This window comes from Homarus americanus, unplaced genomic scaffold (genome assembly GCF_018991925.1).
Source record: "Homarus americanus isolate GMGI-L3 unplaced genomic scaffold, GMGI_Hamer_2.0 scaffold25827, whole genome shotgun sequence".
Classification (NCBI taxonomy): Eukaryota; Metazoa; Arthropoda; class Malacostraca; order Decapoda; family Nephropidae; genus Homarus; species Homarus americanus.
The window spans coordinates 4868847-4887440 of record NW_024738300.1 but is presented as its reverse complement, the minus strand read 5'-3'; the positions used below and the strand labels follow the sequence as shown (position 1 = coordinate 4887440).

At 36.5% G+C, this 18594-nt stretch overlaps 2 protein-coding genes across 2 annotated transcripts in view; both read left to right on the top strand.

Moving 5' to 3' along the window:
• The window catches only part of LOC121873942, a 54307-nt gene extending 49425 nt beyond the window's left edge, over positions 1 to 4882 (top strand). Inside the window, exon 7 of the mRNA XM_042377821.1 lies at positions 4864 to 4882. Within this exon, the coding sequence (XP_042233755.1) occupies positions 4864 to 4882 (19 nt within the window). The remainder of the gene's footprint in view (positions 1 to 4863) is intronic.
• Positions 3932 to 18594, top strand: part of LOC121874012 (glutamate receptor ionotropic, delta-2-like) — a 28680-nt gene continuing 14017 nt past the window's right edge. Inside the window, exons 1-6 of the mRNA XM_042377889.1 lie at positions 3932 to 4018; positions 4864 to 5165; positions 7312 to 7538; positions 9661 to 9841; positions 9995 to 10094; positions 10216 to 10345. Of these exons, the coding sequence (XP_042233823.1) occupies positions 5123 to 5165; positions 7312 to 7538; positions 9661 to 9841; positions 9995 to 10094; positions 10216 to 10345 (681 nt within the window). The 5' untranslated portion in view covers positions 3932 to 4018; positions 4864 to 5122. The remainder of the gene's footprint in view (positions 4019 to 4863; positions 5166 to 7311; positions 7539 to 9660; positions 9842 to 9994; positions 10095 to 10215; positions 10346 to 18594) is intronic.

The following is an 18594-nucleotide window of genomic DNA, read 5'->3' as shown; positions in this document are numbered from 1 at the left end:
CTGCTTTTAGTGTCCTGGTGGCCCAGAGGTATCGTTCCCCCGGTCACAATTATAAGATCGTGGGTCTGAATCCTGGCGGGTGAGGTGCTGATTATATGTAGAAGTCTGTGTGCTTGATATGCCCATATAGGAAAAGGAAACACAGAGACTTAGCTGTCTTATTTTCAGAGGCAACTGACTATACATGGACAGAGAGAGTGCTTTCTAAATATACAGGGTGACCTTTATTAAATATATATATATATATATATATATATATATATATATATATATATATATATATATATATATATATATATATATATATATAGTTGTATATGTATGGCAAATAAATTGTAGGCGCGTGGTCCATGTACTGTATATGCTGATAACCACACAAGAAAAACACTATGTTTTGTAAGGTCACCTGTGTACATAAGCTCTCTCAGTCCTTGTAATTGAGTTGCTCTGAAGATGTTCCTTGAATAAAGACGAAAAGCTAAGGTTCTCCATTGTTTCCCTTTTTTCCTGTGTGTGTTTTTATCAGGATTTATCTAATCCACGTTTTCATTGTATTCTACATGATATGTATATATATATATATATATATATATATATATATATATATATATATATATATATACACTAGCGGAATCGCCGCCCTTAAGGCGGCTCTTTCGCAAGGCCACGGTAGGACGCCACCCTCCAAGAGGCTCCACATTTTCTCACTGTAGTGCATTAATGTAGACCACATTTTTGGTTTTGCCAATAGCAGCAAGTATGTACAGATTTTTGCCAGTTCCCACTATGGAGCATCCAGCATAGAACTGTCCATGAGAGAAGCAAGGAAACACCAGGTTTAGGCCAACCATCTTAAGGGACTGTCCTTGGCTTTTGTAGATGGTCATGGCAAAGCTCATTTTAACCGGGAATTGAAGTCGCTTGAACTCAAATGGCAGGTCACTGGTGATGAGAGGTATCCTTGGTGTAAAAACGTCCTCTGCTTTAGCTTTTCCTGTCAGTATTGTAGCTTCCAATACACGTGGCATCATGTTCTTCACCACCAGTCTTGTGCCACTTCAGAGGATTGGTGGTTCAGGATTTCTTAAGAGCATTATAGGAGTTCCAATCTTGAGAGTGAGGTGTTGAGGAGGCATTCCAGAGGGCTCCAAAGAATTAAGGAATTCTGCAGGGTGCTGGACTGCTTGGTCCTGGTCGATTACTGTATCAACCAGATTTGAATGAGGTCTCACTGCCTGGAAGCTGTCTGAGTAGAGTCATGTTGATTTCAGCCACTGTTTCATTCTTTGGTGCCAGAATTGCGCGTTCACGCAGCCACTTGTGATCCTTGTAGTGGTGGATAATGTTTGGGTAGACCATGTTAGTGAGCTCAGTTGAGGACTTTACAACATTTCCACATCCTTGAGGAATGATTATTTGTCCTTCTGAATCAACAGGGAAAGTTCCATTCCCAATCTGTAGTAGAAGGTTTGCAAACCGTCCAGCATCCTGATCTCCTTGTAGATGTACTCTCATGTTTGTGGATAGGGTGAGTGTCTGAACACTTCTCCAAAGGTATGATGCCTTGAGGCACGCATTCAGTTCATCAGCTGGAGTGCTTCGAGGAATGACAGGTAGGGTCTGGCGAAAGTCTCCAGCAATGACCATTGTAATGCCACCCATGAGATGGTCATTTTCTCGTATGTCTTGCAAGGTCCTGTCCAATGCTTCAAACGCTAACTTGTGAGACATAGTGCATTCATCCCAGACTATGAGGCTGCATTTTTCTAAGAGTTTTGCCTTTGCCGATTCTTTTTTGATGTTGCACACTGGATTCTCATTGTGAGCGAGGTTGAGAGGCAGTTTAAAAGTTGAGTGTGCAGTACGTCCTCCTTCTAGTAGTGTTGCAGCAATGCCTGAGGATGCCACAGCAAGAGCAATTTTCCCCTGATGACGTACTTTGGCCAACAGAAGGTTGATCAAGATTGTTTTTCCTGTCCCGCCAGGTGCATCAAGAAAGATCATACCTCCCTGCTCCGCTTGTATCGCTTGCAAGATATATTCATGAGCCTCACCAGGTGAGGCTCATTTTCTACAACAAAATTCACCAGAACTTCAACCGAGTAGTCTGTCTCTCTGAGCAACTCTCTGTTTGAAGCAACTGGTTCTTCTCGGTTTGGGGAAGGCAATCCAAAATCAGTCAGGTTTTTTTCCGCATAGCTCCATCACTTTGTCTTCCAGCATGATCAGAGCCCTGTCGAACATGTCATCCATGAACTCAATCTCTTGACCAGGATGTTCTCTTCTTGCTTGATGAAGCAGATCCTCTGAAAGACTTTCATCGTGGTTTTTCCAGAGTTGGCTTGGGTTGGAAAGTCCACATGTAGCAATCATGATGGCAAACAGGTTCCTCATTCTCGCTGGCGATTGAGTAGCTGCTGCCTCTTCTAATGTGTCATTCCAGTGACCATCATCTTCCAATAGGCCAAGGAGATTGCACGCTTCCTGATAGGTTCTGCAGACTTGTCCATTCACTATCTTGAGTGCTGCATATGATGTTGGGCCACGGATGTGTTGCAAAAGTAGTCTCAAACAATAGCATTCAAAGTTGTTGGGGTGAACCGTGTAGACACGTCCCAAAGCATTGCCTGACTTTATCCCTGGATATCCTTCAACATCGGATCCTTGAACTCTTCTCTGGAACTTTTTCATTGAATCCTGCCATATGTAGAACTTGGGTACGTCAACATACAGGAGTATTTGAGCAAACTCATCTTCCTGTGAAAGCTTAAAGAATGCAGTGAGGGTCGTATCAGCAGGATTTGCCATTTGATTTTGTAGAGACTCTTCTGTGAAGTATACTCTTTGTCCATTTTCCAGGTGAACAGCCAGATGAACTACTGTTTGGGCAACGTTCATGTATGGGAAAACTAAAAATTCTCCATAGAGCTTCATTCCTGCATATATAACGGCCCTGCTGAAACTGTGTCACCTCATCATGATTTCCATCCTTTTCCAATGCAAAGATCGCTTGGTCAGAGCCTTTGTTGACGAATCTGCAAACATACTTGATGGACTTGACTGAATTATAAAACTCTACATTGATGTGCGCATTGAATGCTTTACTCAAAAGAGGATTGTAGGGGACCACCCATATAACATATAACACCCTCCATCATCACTACTACATATAACACCACCCATCATCACTACATATAACAACATCCACCATCACTACATATAACATCATCCATCATCACTACATATAACACCACCCATCATCACTACATATAACAACATCCACCATCACTACATATAACATCATCCATCATCACTACATATAACACCACCCATCATCACTACATATAACAACATCCACCATCACTACATATAACATCATCCATCATCACTACATATAACACCACCCATCATCACTACATATAACACCACCATTCATCACTACATATAACAACATCCATCATCACTACATATAACATCATCCATCAACACTACATATAACACCGTCCATCATCACTACATATAACAACATCCACCCACTACATATAACATCATCCATCATCAGTACATATAACACATATTATCTACATATAACAACATCATATATATAACATCATCCATCATCAGTACATATAACACCACCCATCATCACTACATATAACACCTCAATCATCACTACATATAACATCATCCATCATCACTATATATAACATCATCATCCATCATTGAATCGGTAAAGATTATAGATTCCAGACACACAAACACACAAAACAAACACATATATATATATATATATATATATATATATATATATATATATATATATATATATATATTGCATTATTACTCAATAAATGTTATATAATAGATAATCTTCATTTATATATATCGGTAAAATTTGTATTACTGATATACGTATTACATTTAACCACCAGCAATTATGCATTCTCCTGATCGCTCCAGTGGCTCCAGGCAGAAAGACGGGTCTTGGTCTGGTATAGTGGGTATGGTGATGAGGGGGGTGAGTATACCAATGCACTTAAGATTAGATTCCTAGACCAATCCTCGTCAAAAGGGGTTCAAATCTTTGTTATCTATTGTATGTTAAGTTAAATCGGTCCTCAGTGTAGGAGCATCAATATTGACAACATAACTTCTCCTACCTAATGTGTTGACCCATTTTGCTCTCAAGTTCTCACAAAACAGTTCTCACTAATTTTGTCGGCATCCTACTGTATACACCAAATTATTACTAGATACAGCGGATTGAAATCTTTGATTGGGTAAGAGCAGTGTACTCAGTGGGCTTTACCTCAAGCAAAAAATCATCAATGTTTCTGTACTGTATACACTATACACGCGATATTTGTAAAACGTGAAATATTTTGAATTGTTGAATTTCAAAGTATTCCCGAGGTTTTGATCAAATCTTCAAAGTTAAAAATTGGCCTTGATTTTTTTTATCTACTATATATGTAAAATTATTATTCGCTTGACCAATTACAATTCTGAATATTATAAGCAAACAGAAGATAAAGGAGCTGCGTGGATAAGTGTGTACGTTAAAGGCCTAACTGAATGTTATTTACAGAATAATGGATCCAAAAAATGTAAATAATAGATTCGATAAAATATTGTCGTGGGAAGCAATGGAAAAAGTTGCAAGTTTGGTAGTGATTTAAACGGGATACAAATGAGAGGAGAGGAGAGGCAGCTGCTTCTTAGAGATGGCACTCATATAACTACACATCTCTGTGATCAAGTTTAAAGTGTATGTCATAAGAGGAAGTTGCATGAAGAGCTGTTAATAAAATTGCCACTTTTATTAACTTATTCCTAATTCTTGAATCTCTATTGGTGATGCAGGATGCACACTTCTCCATAGTGCCCCTCACCATGACTGCCAGCCGCTCTGAGGTAGTGGATTTCACATGTGTGATGGATATGAATTATGTCAACATCCTGGGTGCTCGGGGGCGGCCAGAGGTGGATCCGTGGAGTTTTCTACTTCCCTTCACTTCGCTGGTCTGGATGGCCATCCTGACGGTGCTGCTGGTTGTGCTGGGGGCGACGCTCTTCTTGTCGTCGTTTCTTCCTGAAGGCGCTTGTAGACGAGAAAAACAAGATGGCAGAAGCCTTCGGATTAGTACGACTGCTTTTAAGCCAGGGTAAATCCAGGACCCAACACCAAGTAATGACTACTGTCTGTAATATAGAAAAAAAGGGGTAATATAAATCGAGGAAACCTTCTCAGCTATTCTCTTTTGGTATTAGCTTTGATTCCTGGCTCTAACTTAACAATAGTACACATTCATTGGTGAACGTGATGATAATACCTTCAAATTTTCATAGCTGACCATCCAAAGCCCGAGCATATTCTTGGTAGGTGATCACAATACCCCATTGATAAGACTGCTGAGGAGTTAAAAGGTATGTGGATTAGTATGACTTATGAAACAGAATAATATTAAAATATTTTTTATTTCCATCTGTAGAATTACATAATATCAGCGAACATATATTTTTTCTAAACAGGTCAAACTAAATCAGTATTTAAGTCTTCCAATTAGCTGTAATGCTACCAAACAAGTATTAGAGCTTAGCGTACTCTAGCTAGTCCTAAATGATTTTTTTTAATCTAAGCAGCGATCTGTCGTCCCCTTTCATTTTTTTATATCTTAACGAGTTAAAATATTATTTTCATAATTATATTTATTATTTGTATATTTATAACTAACTATATAATAATAACATGATAATCCTTATATAAACGTTAAAATAAATTTTACCAATTACCAAGAGATGAGTTTCTCCTAATATTTTATTGCTGGTGACTACTGTAATTACTAACTTATTCTCCGTTCAGATGAGCTCTGCAACCAGAGCATAGAGTATATTTCATCAATGCACTTGATAGGCTGACGGAATGTGGTGTGTTGGGTTGATCTCGAGCTCCTAATTACTTAATTTATTGTCTTTATGTTCGGCAATTGCAGGTAATATTAATCATTGTGTGTAGATCTAGAATGATATCTGAAACCCTGGAAGTAAAACTTAACATGTGAAACACATTGAAACCGCCCAACTATATCACCACCTCCGCTCATATTCACCTGCGTGACTCGACCAATCACAAGCTTCCTTTGATTTGGCCCAGTTGGAAGCTTAGAGTCAACGACGAATGATATAGGCGTTAAAGACCCTTGCTATTGATATTGATATTGAAACAGTTTATTTAGCCAGAAAAACACAGATACAGAGTCGATAATAACAACAATATTGGCATGGCTGAGCCAGTTGAGAGCCTGAGCTCTCTTGAAGGCACCTGATATTATACTGTACATTTATCTCAAGGAAGTATTATATAACATTTAGTATCATCTGGAATAGTACACGTAACATAGTGGTGGTAAGAACAAATCAGAATTTTACCACGGCTATCACTTAGTTATTCATTTACTTTATTTATTGTATTGTTTTACATTTATATTCTAAATATATACATATTTTACAGTAGGGATGATATACATAAATATGATAAGGGAGGGAAGCAGTACAACATGGGTTATATTAAGGTGGAACAAGAGGACAAGAGCTGTCGGTATTATGTCTTATCGGTAAATATATTTATTGCATTGGGAATTTTCATCTACATGACAATTTATGATGTAGTGGTTTTGGTGGCAGAATAAAAGTAGGAATATAAAGTAAATATTACAAAAATACTAATACTTAAACAAAAGATGTTTTTAATAAATGATCTAAAGGAAGGGAGATGATAAATAGCGGTAATGAATTATAACATTAACATCAATGCCCTGTTCCAACTGTGTTGTAATCATCTACACAGATGTATCCAAATGTAATGCGCTAAGACATAGACAAATTCTCAGATCTTCACCACTTTAGGATTATCATATATAAGTGTCACCGCTAAGAACTAAACAGTTTATCTACGGCCACCATATCTAAATTTTTTCATCAGTGTTATTGTGTCGGTAAAAACTTACCCCCACATCCATCATCCACCATAGCTGTCATCCACATCCGTTATCCCCACCCACATCCATCGACAGCCACACACGTCATCCCCCACACAGGTCATCTTCCACACCCAGCTTCCCATAAGTTATGACCTTTAATCATTATCCCTAAACTGAGGTATTTGCCTCAAAGATGATGGAATTCCAATCGTATAACCATTGCCAGAATCCAGCTTAGTGAAAACATCAATAAGCTATTATAACTTAATAAAAGAAAAAATAGTTGCTTTGTTTTCAAAAATTTTTTCCGCCTCCTAATTTACTCCAACAGATTTTAATTTGGCGTCGACGGCGTCGCAGTGGTGGTGGGAGTTGCTGTTGTTGGCAGTGTGGATGTTGATGACGCTGGTCTTAAGACAAAGTTACTCTGGTAACCTCATATCCCACTTGGCGGTGAGATATATCCCAGAGCCTTACCAGACCTTGCAAGAGGTGGTGGATGACTCGTCGGCCAATATCATATGGCAGCGTGATTCATCGATTGAGCAGGATATTCGGGTAAATGGTTTTAAGCCTTTAGTTTCCTGCTGGAGTAACGCTGCTAAATGGTTTTACATTTTGGTATTGGTATTACAGATAGCTAGTAATGTAAGGTCATCCCTAAAATTTGTCGACAATCATATACTCGTAGGTAGTAGGCAGCTATCATACAGGGAGGTACTACCACCAGGGAAGATATTGGAAGCATAATGTGTCGTCTTATGGTAGACCCTGCTGCCATATGGCATCACGATAATTGTGACCAAGTCCCAGGGTGCTGATCTGACTTTCTGCCTCATTTACACACAATTGCAGGGTCTCAATTGTTTCTCTTACTATTAACAATACAACATACATATATAGTTTCTCACGTTTGATTTTTTTTTACTTTTTGTCTCTATGGTTCATTATTATTATTATTATTATTATTATTATTATTATTATTATTATTATTATTATTATTATTATTATTTTTATTATTATTATTATTATTATTATTATTATTATTATTATTATTATTATTATTATTATTATTATTATTATTATTATTATTATTAATAGTATTATTATTATTATTATTATTATTATTATTATTGTTATTGTTATTGTTATTGTTATTATTACTATTATTATTATTACTATTATTATTATTATTATTATTATTATTATTATTATTATCATTATTATTATTATTTATTATTATTATTATTATTATTATTTTTATTAATATTATTATTATTATTATTATTATTATTATTATTATTATTATTATTATTAATAATTATTATTATTATTATTATTATTATTATTATTATTATTATCATTATTATTATTTTTATTATTATTATTATTATTATTATTATTATTATTATTATTATTATTATTATTATTATTATTATCATTATTAATATTATTATATATATATATATATATATATATATATATATATATATTATTATATATATATATATATATATATATATTTCATGTAAACTATTGTGAAACGGATAAGTAATCTTGATAACACGGGAAATGGAAACAACGAGTACCTTAGCTTTCGTCTTTATTCACATCTTCAGAGGCAACTGACGAAAGCTAATGCCCTGTTGTTTCCATTTTCCCGTGTGATTTTTATCAAGATTTATCTTATCCACGTTTTCATTATGGATTTATATGAAATATATATATATATATATATATATATATATATATATATATATATATATATATATATATATATATATATTGTATATGAGGTCACTCCTGTCATCATAACTGTAGTCCTTCAGTCCATAACAAGTGAGAGTTGTTTCTATTTACCTTATTTTACATTTATTTATCATAGCTTTAGATCTCAACCTCTGAAGGATTTCATAAATTCTACCTTGACTGAAGACATCAGTGTCATCCCACTTGGACGATTCCAGTCCGGACGATCATCTTTTCTCTGCCGTTTTAGCCTTCCCATCTGGACGATTCCCAAAAGAAAGATTCCCACATGCACGATTTTATTTAAAATCGTCCATAATCACAAAATCTATTAGAAATACTTTATTTATTATAGTAATATATGATGAAATATATTAAGATCAGTGAATTGTAGCCAAAAAATATGAATTATATTAGAATTAACAAAGGAAGGTTATTATTTTAATTGTTATAAACAGTTATTAATTTAATAATTAAATGTTATTCATTTGTATCCAAATATTTCATGTTATACCTGTAATCGTATTCATATTCATGAAGAAATTATGTATTTGTACATCCTGTCAGTAAGTCAAGTTGATAAGCCTATTTATTATTCACGTGACCTGTGGTCATGAGTTTGGGAGGACAGAGTAAGAAATCTTTATAATAAAACATTCCTAATATAATATTAGTTGTATTATGTTATTACTCGTATAATTCATATTTTATCCCCATACCGGAAGTCCATAATATATTCACATAATAAACGCAGTATTTCTAATAGAATTTCTGATGTAGGGACGATTTTTTGCTATAATCGTCCATGTGGGACTCGTTCAGGTGAGAAGCAATCGTTTATCTGGAATCGTCTTAGTGGCATGTAATCGAAGCCATCTTGGGGACGCCTTCTCCTGTCTTATTACTGTATAGTATCTTTTCATTTCTTCAGACTTCGAAATATGGTATTCTGAAAGAGCTGGCAGACATAGAGATGCAAGGACGCGTCAAGCGTAGGAATTTTCCAGAATTTTACAGCAACACCGACACGTTGGTGAGGCGCGGCGACCACGTTATCATGGTTTACGAAATTATCATGTACATACTACTGGGAAAACAGTTATCTAATACAGGTTCTCGCCTTTATTAACATCTTATTGGACAGATATGCAATTGTGCATGTTGGTTGTGAACTTAACATTAAATTTGTTTATACGTAAACTACTTAATAATCGTATATAGACATTGCATATAAACAAACAAGCCTAAATTACTTTATTCCACAGGACGGTGCGACTTCTATAAGCTCAGAGACAATATGATGCCCAGGATGAATAGCATGATAGTTCCCAAGGACAGTCCTCTTCTGTACGCGTTAAGTAAAAGGTAGAGTATTTGCTCGAGGGAATCATCGAATTGGGATAAGTAAGTGTGTATGTAAGTAAATATGAACAAAATGGTACAATTATTTTCAGAGAATACTAATATTTGATGTTTTTTTCTACAGGGTAATGGCACTTACTGAGAGTGGGCTATATAACTTCTGGTTGAAGTCATCCATCCCAAACTATTCGTTTTGTCTGAATCCTCCGGCAAAAATATCTATCAGTAGCTCAATCGCTATATCCAACATATGGGTATGACCTTCTTGTTCTGATAATTGAATAAATGAACCTTAAGTTGAGTTACCTAAACATAATGTTAGTAGCAATATATGATATCATAATTAAAGTACAATGTTTCAACACCTACAGCATGGTCACGTTTCTTGCTCTCACCCATAAAGATGTTTCTGTCTTGTCGCCCCTCATCCGTCTCAACCTGATTTCTCCTTGATATACAGTATATAAATACTTTAAAACACAAACCTACTATAGGAGGAAAAAAAGAAAAAGAAAAGGAACGGCGTATGTTTCCACCGCTCACTACGGCTCTTCTCAGACTGAAACACAAAGTTACAAAAAGAGAGGAGCGAGTCAGGTCACAAGTCCAGGTGGCTGACCTCGACTGACATCAGGTTTCAAATACTCAGGTAACAATCAGCCTTTAGTTACTAGGAGATTAAATCAGGACACCACTGTCCCTTGTACATTATAAAATTAGGAAGTTTCTTTATCAAAGCAGAATCAGAAATTTTCCTGTTAAAACTATAGTACAATATGATTTATATACAATGGCAGAATTATTCCAGTGCATGGTATGGTCACAACCAAACAATGATTATTTACAGCTGAATTATCTTGTGGATATCTCATGGCACATTTATGCTTCTTTAGCCCTGTGAGTAGGTATCTACCAGTCTAATCCACATAGACCTTATCATATTCATTACAAGGTAATACGCAAACTCCTGGACTACATTCATGTCCTAAATTATGATGAACATTAACAATATTTTGTAAATGCTGATGGTTGTAAGTGGGAATTATGTTAATATGATCGTAAGGCAGCTTTTGCTGTTAGGGCACAAAATTATTTATTATAAGCAGAGTTAAAAAGTAAAGAAATAAATTTACTTATTCAAATAATTTTTGAGTTTATTTACTTTTCAAAAAGTACTCAAATTTTACAATACTTTACTTTAACTTAAGTATGGCTTTCTAAATCTTTTACTAAAATACAATATTGAAAACAAAAACAGAATTCTTACTCGTCATATGCCCCAAACAATAGCTTTAAATATTCAATCACAGAACATAAGACAAACTTGGAAGCTAAACAGTCAAAAACGTTTATTCACGACTGCTGCTTGTGAGCGTCTGTTTAGTCATGTTAGGCTTATATAAAGGCCTAACCGTAAGGGCTCCCTATTGGACAGCCATAATTTTGAGAATCAGATATTGATTAATTTCACTTTAAAGATTTGCACATAAACATGCGCTAAATCTTTTATTTTTATCTTTGGTTAACTATTTCCTATATAATTTACTGTAGATTTATTTTAATATTTGAGACAATAATTTTGTTGTTACTTCTTACTGTCAGTACTTGAGTACCTTAAGAGTGAGATACTTCTTTACTTGTACTTGAGAAACATTTGGCCAGTGTAACAATACTTTTATTTATATAACAACGTTCGGTACTTTTTACAACTCTGACTATAAGGTATTTTTAGTAGGCAGAGAAGCCTAAATAAAATTAGCTCTGGCCACACCCAGAGCCTTGTCCAAAAAACAGCTGGGGTGGTCTGAAAAATGGCAAATGAAATTCAACACCAGCAAGTGGCAAAGGTAATTTAATATTGAAGAACAACACTTATAATGTATACAGCCCTAAGAACATCAACCTAGAGAAGTCGACTTGTGAAAGAGACCTAGGGGTACTTGTAAGCCCGGACCTACGGCCTAGAAAACAGTGCGTTAATGTTCAAAATAAGGCAAACAGAGTATTGGGTTTTATATCTAGAAGTGTAAGTAACAAGAGTGCAGAGGTCTTATTGCAACTATATCTTGCGCTAGTCAGGCCGCACCTCGATTATGCGGTTCAGTTCTGGTGTCCCTATTATAGAATGGATATAAATTCACTAGAGTCGGTGCAGCGAAGAATGACAAAATTGATTCCGGGACTTAGAAACCTTCCATATCAGGATAGGTTTAAGAAACTTAACTTGCATTCCCTAGAAAGACGAAGAGTGCGGGGAGATATGATAGAAGTATTTAAGTGGGTGAAAGGAATCAACAAAGGGATATAGATGTTTCTTATAATATCCGAGCAGAGAGACTCGGAGCAACGGGGTTCAAGTTGATAAGTTTAGGTTTAGGAGGGGAGATAGGAAGAAACTGGTTCACAAATAGGGTGGTGGACGAGTGGAACAAGCTTAGCAACTTTGTAGTAAGTGCGGGAACCTTGGAAAGTTTCCAAAAGGAGGCTAGATAGATTCATGGATGACAGAGAGTGGTAGTAACTCTGATAGAGCTGCTATGCACAGGCCAACCGGCCTATTGCAGACCTCTTATTTTCTTATGTTCTATGTTCTTATGTTAGTTTTAAAAGCTGTGATTTATCGGTGTTAATTTCCTCATTCCAATGTTGGGGGGATGCATATCCTTAATGTTCTCAAGAAAACGCCTGTACTAACACTTCTTTTTACTTTATCTGAATACTTACTGAAATAGTGTAAATAACTTCCTGAATAAGTGGGTTTTCTATACACTTGTGAGGTTAAAATTACCGTTGCCTCTGATTACTAAAATATCAAGAAAGGGAAGTTTACCTTCCACTTCCCATTCAACTTTATAAACAATGGTTGCCCCTCGTATAAAGAGGATTGCCGTCCCAAGGGCCACCTAGGCGTGAATTTGTTTAAGGTGTAGAAGCTGTCGCCAACGCAATAACGACACCCTAAGTTAACTAGAAGACCGGACAACTCACTAACCATTACCCAGGAACACGATCCGCAAATCGATTAACATCCAGGTCGCCAATTACTGCTGGGTAGATGGAGGCAAATGGTGTAAAGAAACTTGCCCACAGTTTCACCCTGCCTGGGGATCGAATCTGGATCCGCTCGCTTGCGAGGCGAGCATGTTGATTCTTATACCATTGGATGCTGGGAACGAAACTGTTTAACCTATTAAAGAAAAGGTCAAAAGATCCCAAGTGTCATCCCGTATAGTAAACACGACATCTACATAACTGTACCAGCACATATGTGAGGGTATAATTTATGGCAATAAGGAGCTCTCAAAATATTTCATATACAATGTGGCTACATCTATTTATTTATGTAAAATTCACGTACAAGATCAATAATTATAGATACAGAGATGTGAATATTGATGCTGACACAGTTCTCATTCCAAAAATTCCAAAACATCTTCTACAGGTACATTTGTGAAGAAGGATACAATCTTGACTTATCATTGACATTAAACATCCTTTAATTTGTCAGTACAATCTTGAACGTGTTTGTGATGAGAGGTAGAAAAACTACCTACATAAGGATAAAAAAAAACACTGAGCCCCTTTGCAAATTTGCTTATATAAGCGCCTCTCTTAGAAATAATAGGCCTAAGATGGACACCTTCTTTGTGTATCTTGGGAAGACCAGAGAATTAAAAAAGCTTGGAATTAATAACCCTAAATATTTAATTTAACTCCGGCTTAACAGAGGTGATGCAACAGTTTATGGACAAAATACTCTCTCATGAATAATGTGGTGTTTTACAAACAATAGAAAAAAATGCTTTGTCTTGGACGTAATTTTACATTAAATCTACATGCAAATAATGTATTAGACTACATAGCCGGTTTTGATCGATTAATAGCGGCCAATGATTATGACAAAGATTTATTGTGCATCTTAGGAATGTTTACATGTGCATGGTAGTTCCTGTCGAGAGTTACTACCACTCTCTATCATCCATGAATCTATCTAGCCTCCTTTTAAATCTTTCCAGCATTCCAGCACTTACTACAGAGTTGCTAAGCTTGTTCCACTCATCTACCACCCTATTTGTGAGCCAATTCCATTATATCCCCCTCCTAAACCTAAACTTAACCAACTTAAATCCGTTGCTCCGAGTCCTATCCTGCTTGGACATTATAAGAACTTTATCTATATCTCCTTTGTTGCTTCCTTTCACCCACTTGAATACTTCTATCATATCTCCCCGCACTCTTCGTCTTTCTTGGGAATGCAAGTTCAGTTTCTTTAAACTATCTTGATATGGAAGGTTTCTATGTCCCGGAATCATTTTCGTCATTCTTCGCTGCACCGACTCCAGTGAATTGATATCCATTCTAAAATAAGGGCACCAGAACTAAACCACATAATCGAAGTGCGGCCTGACTAGCGCAAGATATAGTTGCAATATGACCTCCGCACTCTTATTACTTACACTTCTAGATATAAAACCTAATACTCTGTTTGTCTTATTTCGAACTTCAACGCACTGTTTTCTAGAACGTAGGTCCGGGCTTACAAGTACCCCTAAGTCTCTTTCATAAGTCGACTTCTCAGGTTGATGTTGTCATGGTTGTATCAGTTGACAGTATTTGTTCTTCCAATATTCAGTACGCTGCATTTGCTGGTGTTGAATATCATTTGCCATTTCTCTGACCACTTCTACAGTTTATTTAAATCTTCCTGTAGTGCATTTGCATCGTGCCCTGAATTAATCTGCTGCCCTATTTTGGTGTATCATCCGTAAACTTGCTTATGTCACTGCTGATCCCAGTATCTAGATCGTTTAGGTAGCTTATGAACAAGAGTGGGCCCAGCACTGACCCCGAGGGAACCCCACTTTTTACACAGTCCCACTCAGATTTAACATCATCTACACTGTCCCTCTGTGTTTTATCGGTGAGCCATAATTTTATCCAATTTAAGACTTTCCCCCCGATACCATGAGCCTTAACTTTTCTCAGAAGCCTCTGATGCGGTACTCTGTTAAACGCTTTGCTAAAGTCTAAGTAAATAACATCGTAATTTTCGTCATTATATACTACCTCGACGACTTTCCCAAAAATCGTCAGACAAGATTTCCCCTTTGTAAATCCATGATAAGAATCATAGAATAATTTGTTTTTCTCTAAATGCGATCGGATGCTATTTGCTATAATTGATTCAAGAAATTTTCCCACTACTGATGTCAAACTAATAGGCCGGTAATTTGACGCTGATGCTCTGTCTCCCTTTTTGAATATGGGTACTACATTTACCTGTTTCCACAAGTCTGGCACAACTCCGGTGTCTAATGATTTGGTAAATAAATTTACGAGGGGTCCGCTAATCTGTTCCTTACACTCTTTCAAAACTCGAGGGAAAATTTCATCCGGCCCTGGGGATTTTGTCTTCTTTAATTTATTTATCTTCTGAAGAACATCCTCTTTTCTGTTAAAGATATTCTTTAATTTTTCTTTTTCATTTTCCCTAAATATCAGTTACACCTCTGGAATTTCCTAGTCAATTTCTTCTGTGAAAACTGATAAGAAGTAGCTGGTTAATGCTTTGCTTATTTTCTCACTGTCATCGATCACTTCCCCTCTCTCTGACTTTAAAGACCCACTTTGTCCTTGACCTTTGTCCTATATACCTGGAAAATCACCTGGGATTCGCGTTGGATTCTCTTGCTCTCCTTATTTCGTAGTCCCTCTTTGCCTTTCTTACATTTTTCTTAACATTCCTGAATAGTTCATTATACCTATTTCTGAGCTGCTCCTCCCCTCCCTTTAATTTCTTATAAATTCCTTTCTTTATTCCTATGTCATGTTTAAGTTTTCTGGTCATCCACCTTGGCTCATTCTTATTTGACCTATTTTTTTCTGTATGGTATATTTTGTTCCTGTGCTTTGTGTTGTATACAAGTAAATATATTATAGTCATGATCATTTGTTGTGTCGCCGGTGACCTCACCAAACAAACCTACGTGACCTTACCAAACTTCCTAGAGCCTCCCGGACCCCCAGGTGTAATAAACAAAAAAAGAGTTTACTACGATATGGTATAATTTTACGTGTTCGTACCAAATGGTTCATAAGCAGACACTGGTCATTGGCGTTGATCCGGCCCGGTCGGAGGAGTGATTTGAAATACGTCAATTTGATTGGTTGTTTACATCCTTCGATGAGACGTCACTACTGCATTACCGCCGAGAAGACAAAGTAGTGTGCGGCTAGGCGCCTATCTACCAAACGAAGCATTTGCACAAGAAATGACTATCATAATAGTCCATTGGTCAGTCGTCAATATTAATCAAAAATATTGTTAATGTGCATCGAAAATTAAGTGATGAAAGTAGTCCACATGTTTACATATTACCTTGTAGTGAATATGATAAGGTTTATGTGGATCGGGTGTGGGACAAAACCCCCAAGGACAAAAGACCCCAAGGACAAAAGACCCCAAGGACAAAAGACCCCAAGGACAAAAGACCCCAAGGACAAAAGACCCCAAGGACAAAAGACCCAAGGACAAAAGACCCCAAGGACAAAACCCCCAAGGACAAAAGACCCCAAGGACAAAAGACCCCAAGGACAAAAGACCCCAAGGACAAAAGACCCCAAGGACAAAAGACCCCAAGGACAAAAGACCCAAGGACAAAAAACAAACAAAACAGAACACAAGGCCCCAAACACAAATAATAATAAGAATTTTGATTTCATTATTTTATCTTTATTATTTATAGTTTACAGTTTAAGAACCTAACATAACCTAACATAACCTAAACTATCCCATCCTTAAGTATTTTGTACTTTAACTGAGCGGCTTATGTGCAGGTGGCTTTTGTCCAAGGGGATGTGTCTTAGGGGGATTTGTCCGAACCCTATGTGGATCATACTGGTATAGACCTGCCCACAGGGCTTAAAGAGAATAAATATGCCTTAAAATTTGGACAAGATAATGCAGCCGTTTTCAATCATGTCGCTAATGGTAACCATACCATAAACTGGAATAATTCTGCCATTGTATATATATCACATTGTATTGTAGTTTTATAAATCACTTTGTACTGTAGTTTTAAGAGGTAGACTGCTGAATCTGCTTTAATATAGAAACTTCCTAATTTTAATATGTCAAAGGGGGGGGGGGGTCTGGAAAAAACTCCCACAAGACAAAACCCCCTTGGACAAACACCCTCAAGTAAGGTGCAAAGTAGGAAAAAAAACTTATTTAGAGTAAAAAAAATAGGCCAAAAAACCCCATTTTCTTATATTTACAGACTTTAAGTCCATTATAATAAATTTAAACAGTTAAAGAACACCATAGAGACAGCTGCTTTAATCAACAGAGGCAGACCTGCACACATCGTTACAGACAAACTCCCCGAGGACATATACTGTAATAATAGGAAATTTTTAAATCATAATTTTTATTCCTATTATTATTTATAGTTTATGAACACTTCTTTGACATGTAAAATATTACATTTATTATACATAAGACTGCAATAAGGAAGGCATTATAAGTATTATACAGTAGCACACATTAACACTTGCATTATAAATTTGCAGCTCATTGTTTTATAGAAGCACAAAATTATTTACACATTCATAAAAAATTGCATAATAAAAGTAACATCATATCGCATCTCGGAAAAATCAAACACATAAAGCACAATATTGAACATTTCATTTAGTGTTAAGGTTCATTTATAGTTCATTTTACTTATACCTGAGGCTGTGACCTACGCCATTCAGAAATTCCTCCAAGGTCTTCCTCTCATTCACATAGTCCAGACATACTGTAGGTTTTTCAAATGCTGTTGATGCTCCTTTGTGGCTCCTTTGACTCGTTTTCTTTGAGGCTCACCACGATAATCCTTAATCAGGGCTGTTGATACAAGAGCCTGGTCCTTTCTAATACTTTCAATGGCCTTCCAGGTGGTTGGGTGTCATGTCCCACCAGCTCATGGAAAGTAAAATTCCAACTGTCGCATAGGTTGTTGGTGCGATCCTCCCCATCAGTGGTTGCCTGATGGACATTCGATAACTGTGGTGGAAACAGGGGAGGAATCCTTCTAATGCATAGTGGAGGAAGTACTCCCTCAGGAAGAGCTGGTGGCTGGATGCGACTACAAGTGCCAAACACATAGGTGCTACTGAAATAGTCCCCTAGGCCTTCTAGTCCTTTAACATCAGGTATATTCACCAGAAGATAATCCATCCCATTTCCCATCTCGTCTACAGGTAAAAAAGTCAGTCCATCCAACATTCCACAACAAAATGTTTTACTCGATCAACACTTCTGTATGCAGCCGTCAGTCAGCCCTAAACTTTGCACCTTCCTCCGAGTACTTTGGGTCAGATGGTAGAAACAGCCACGAGATGACACATGTGGTACCAGGATTGTAGAAATAGCATTGACCATTGGACGTTCATAATCGGTTATCACATCGGTGGAATCTGGATTAAATCCCAGATGATCACATTTATCCAAGATTGC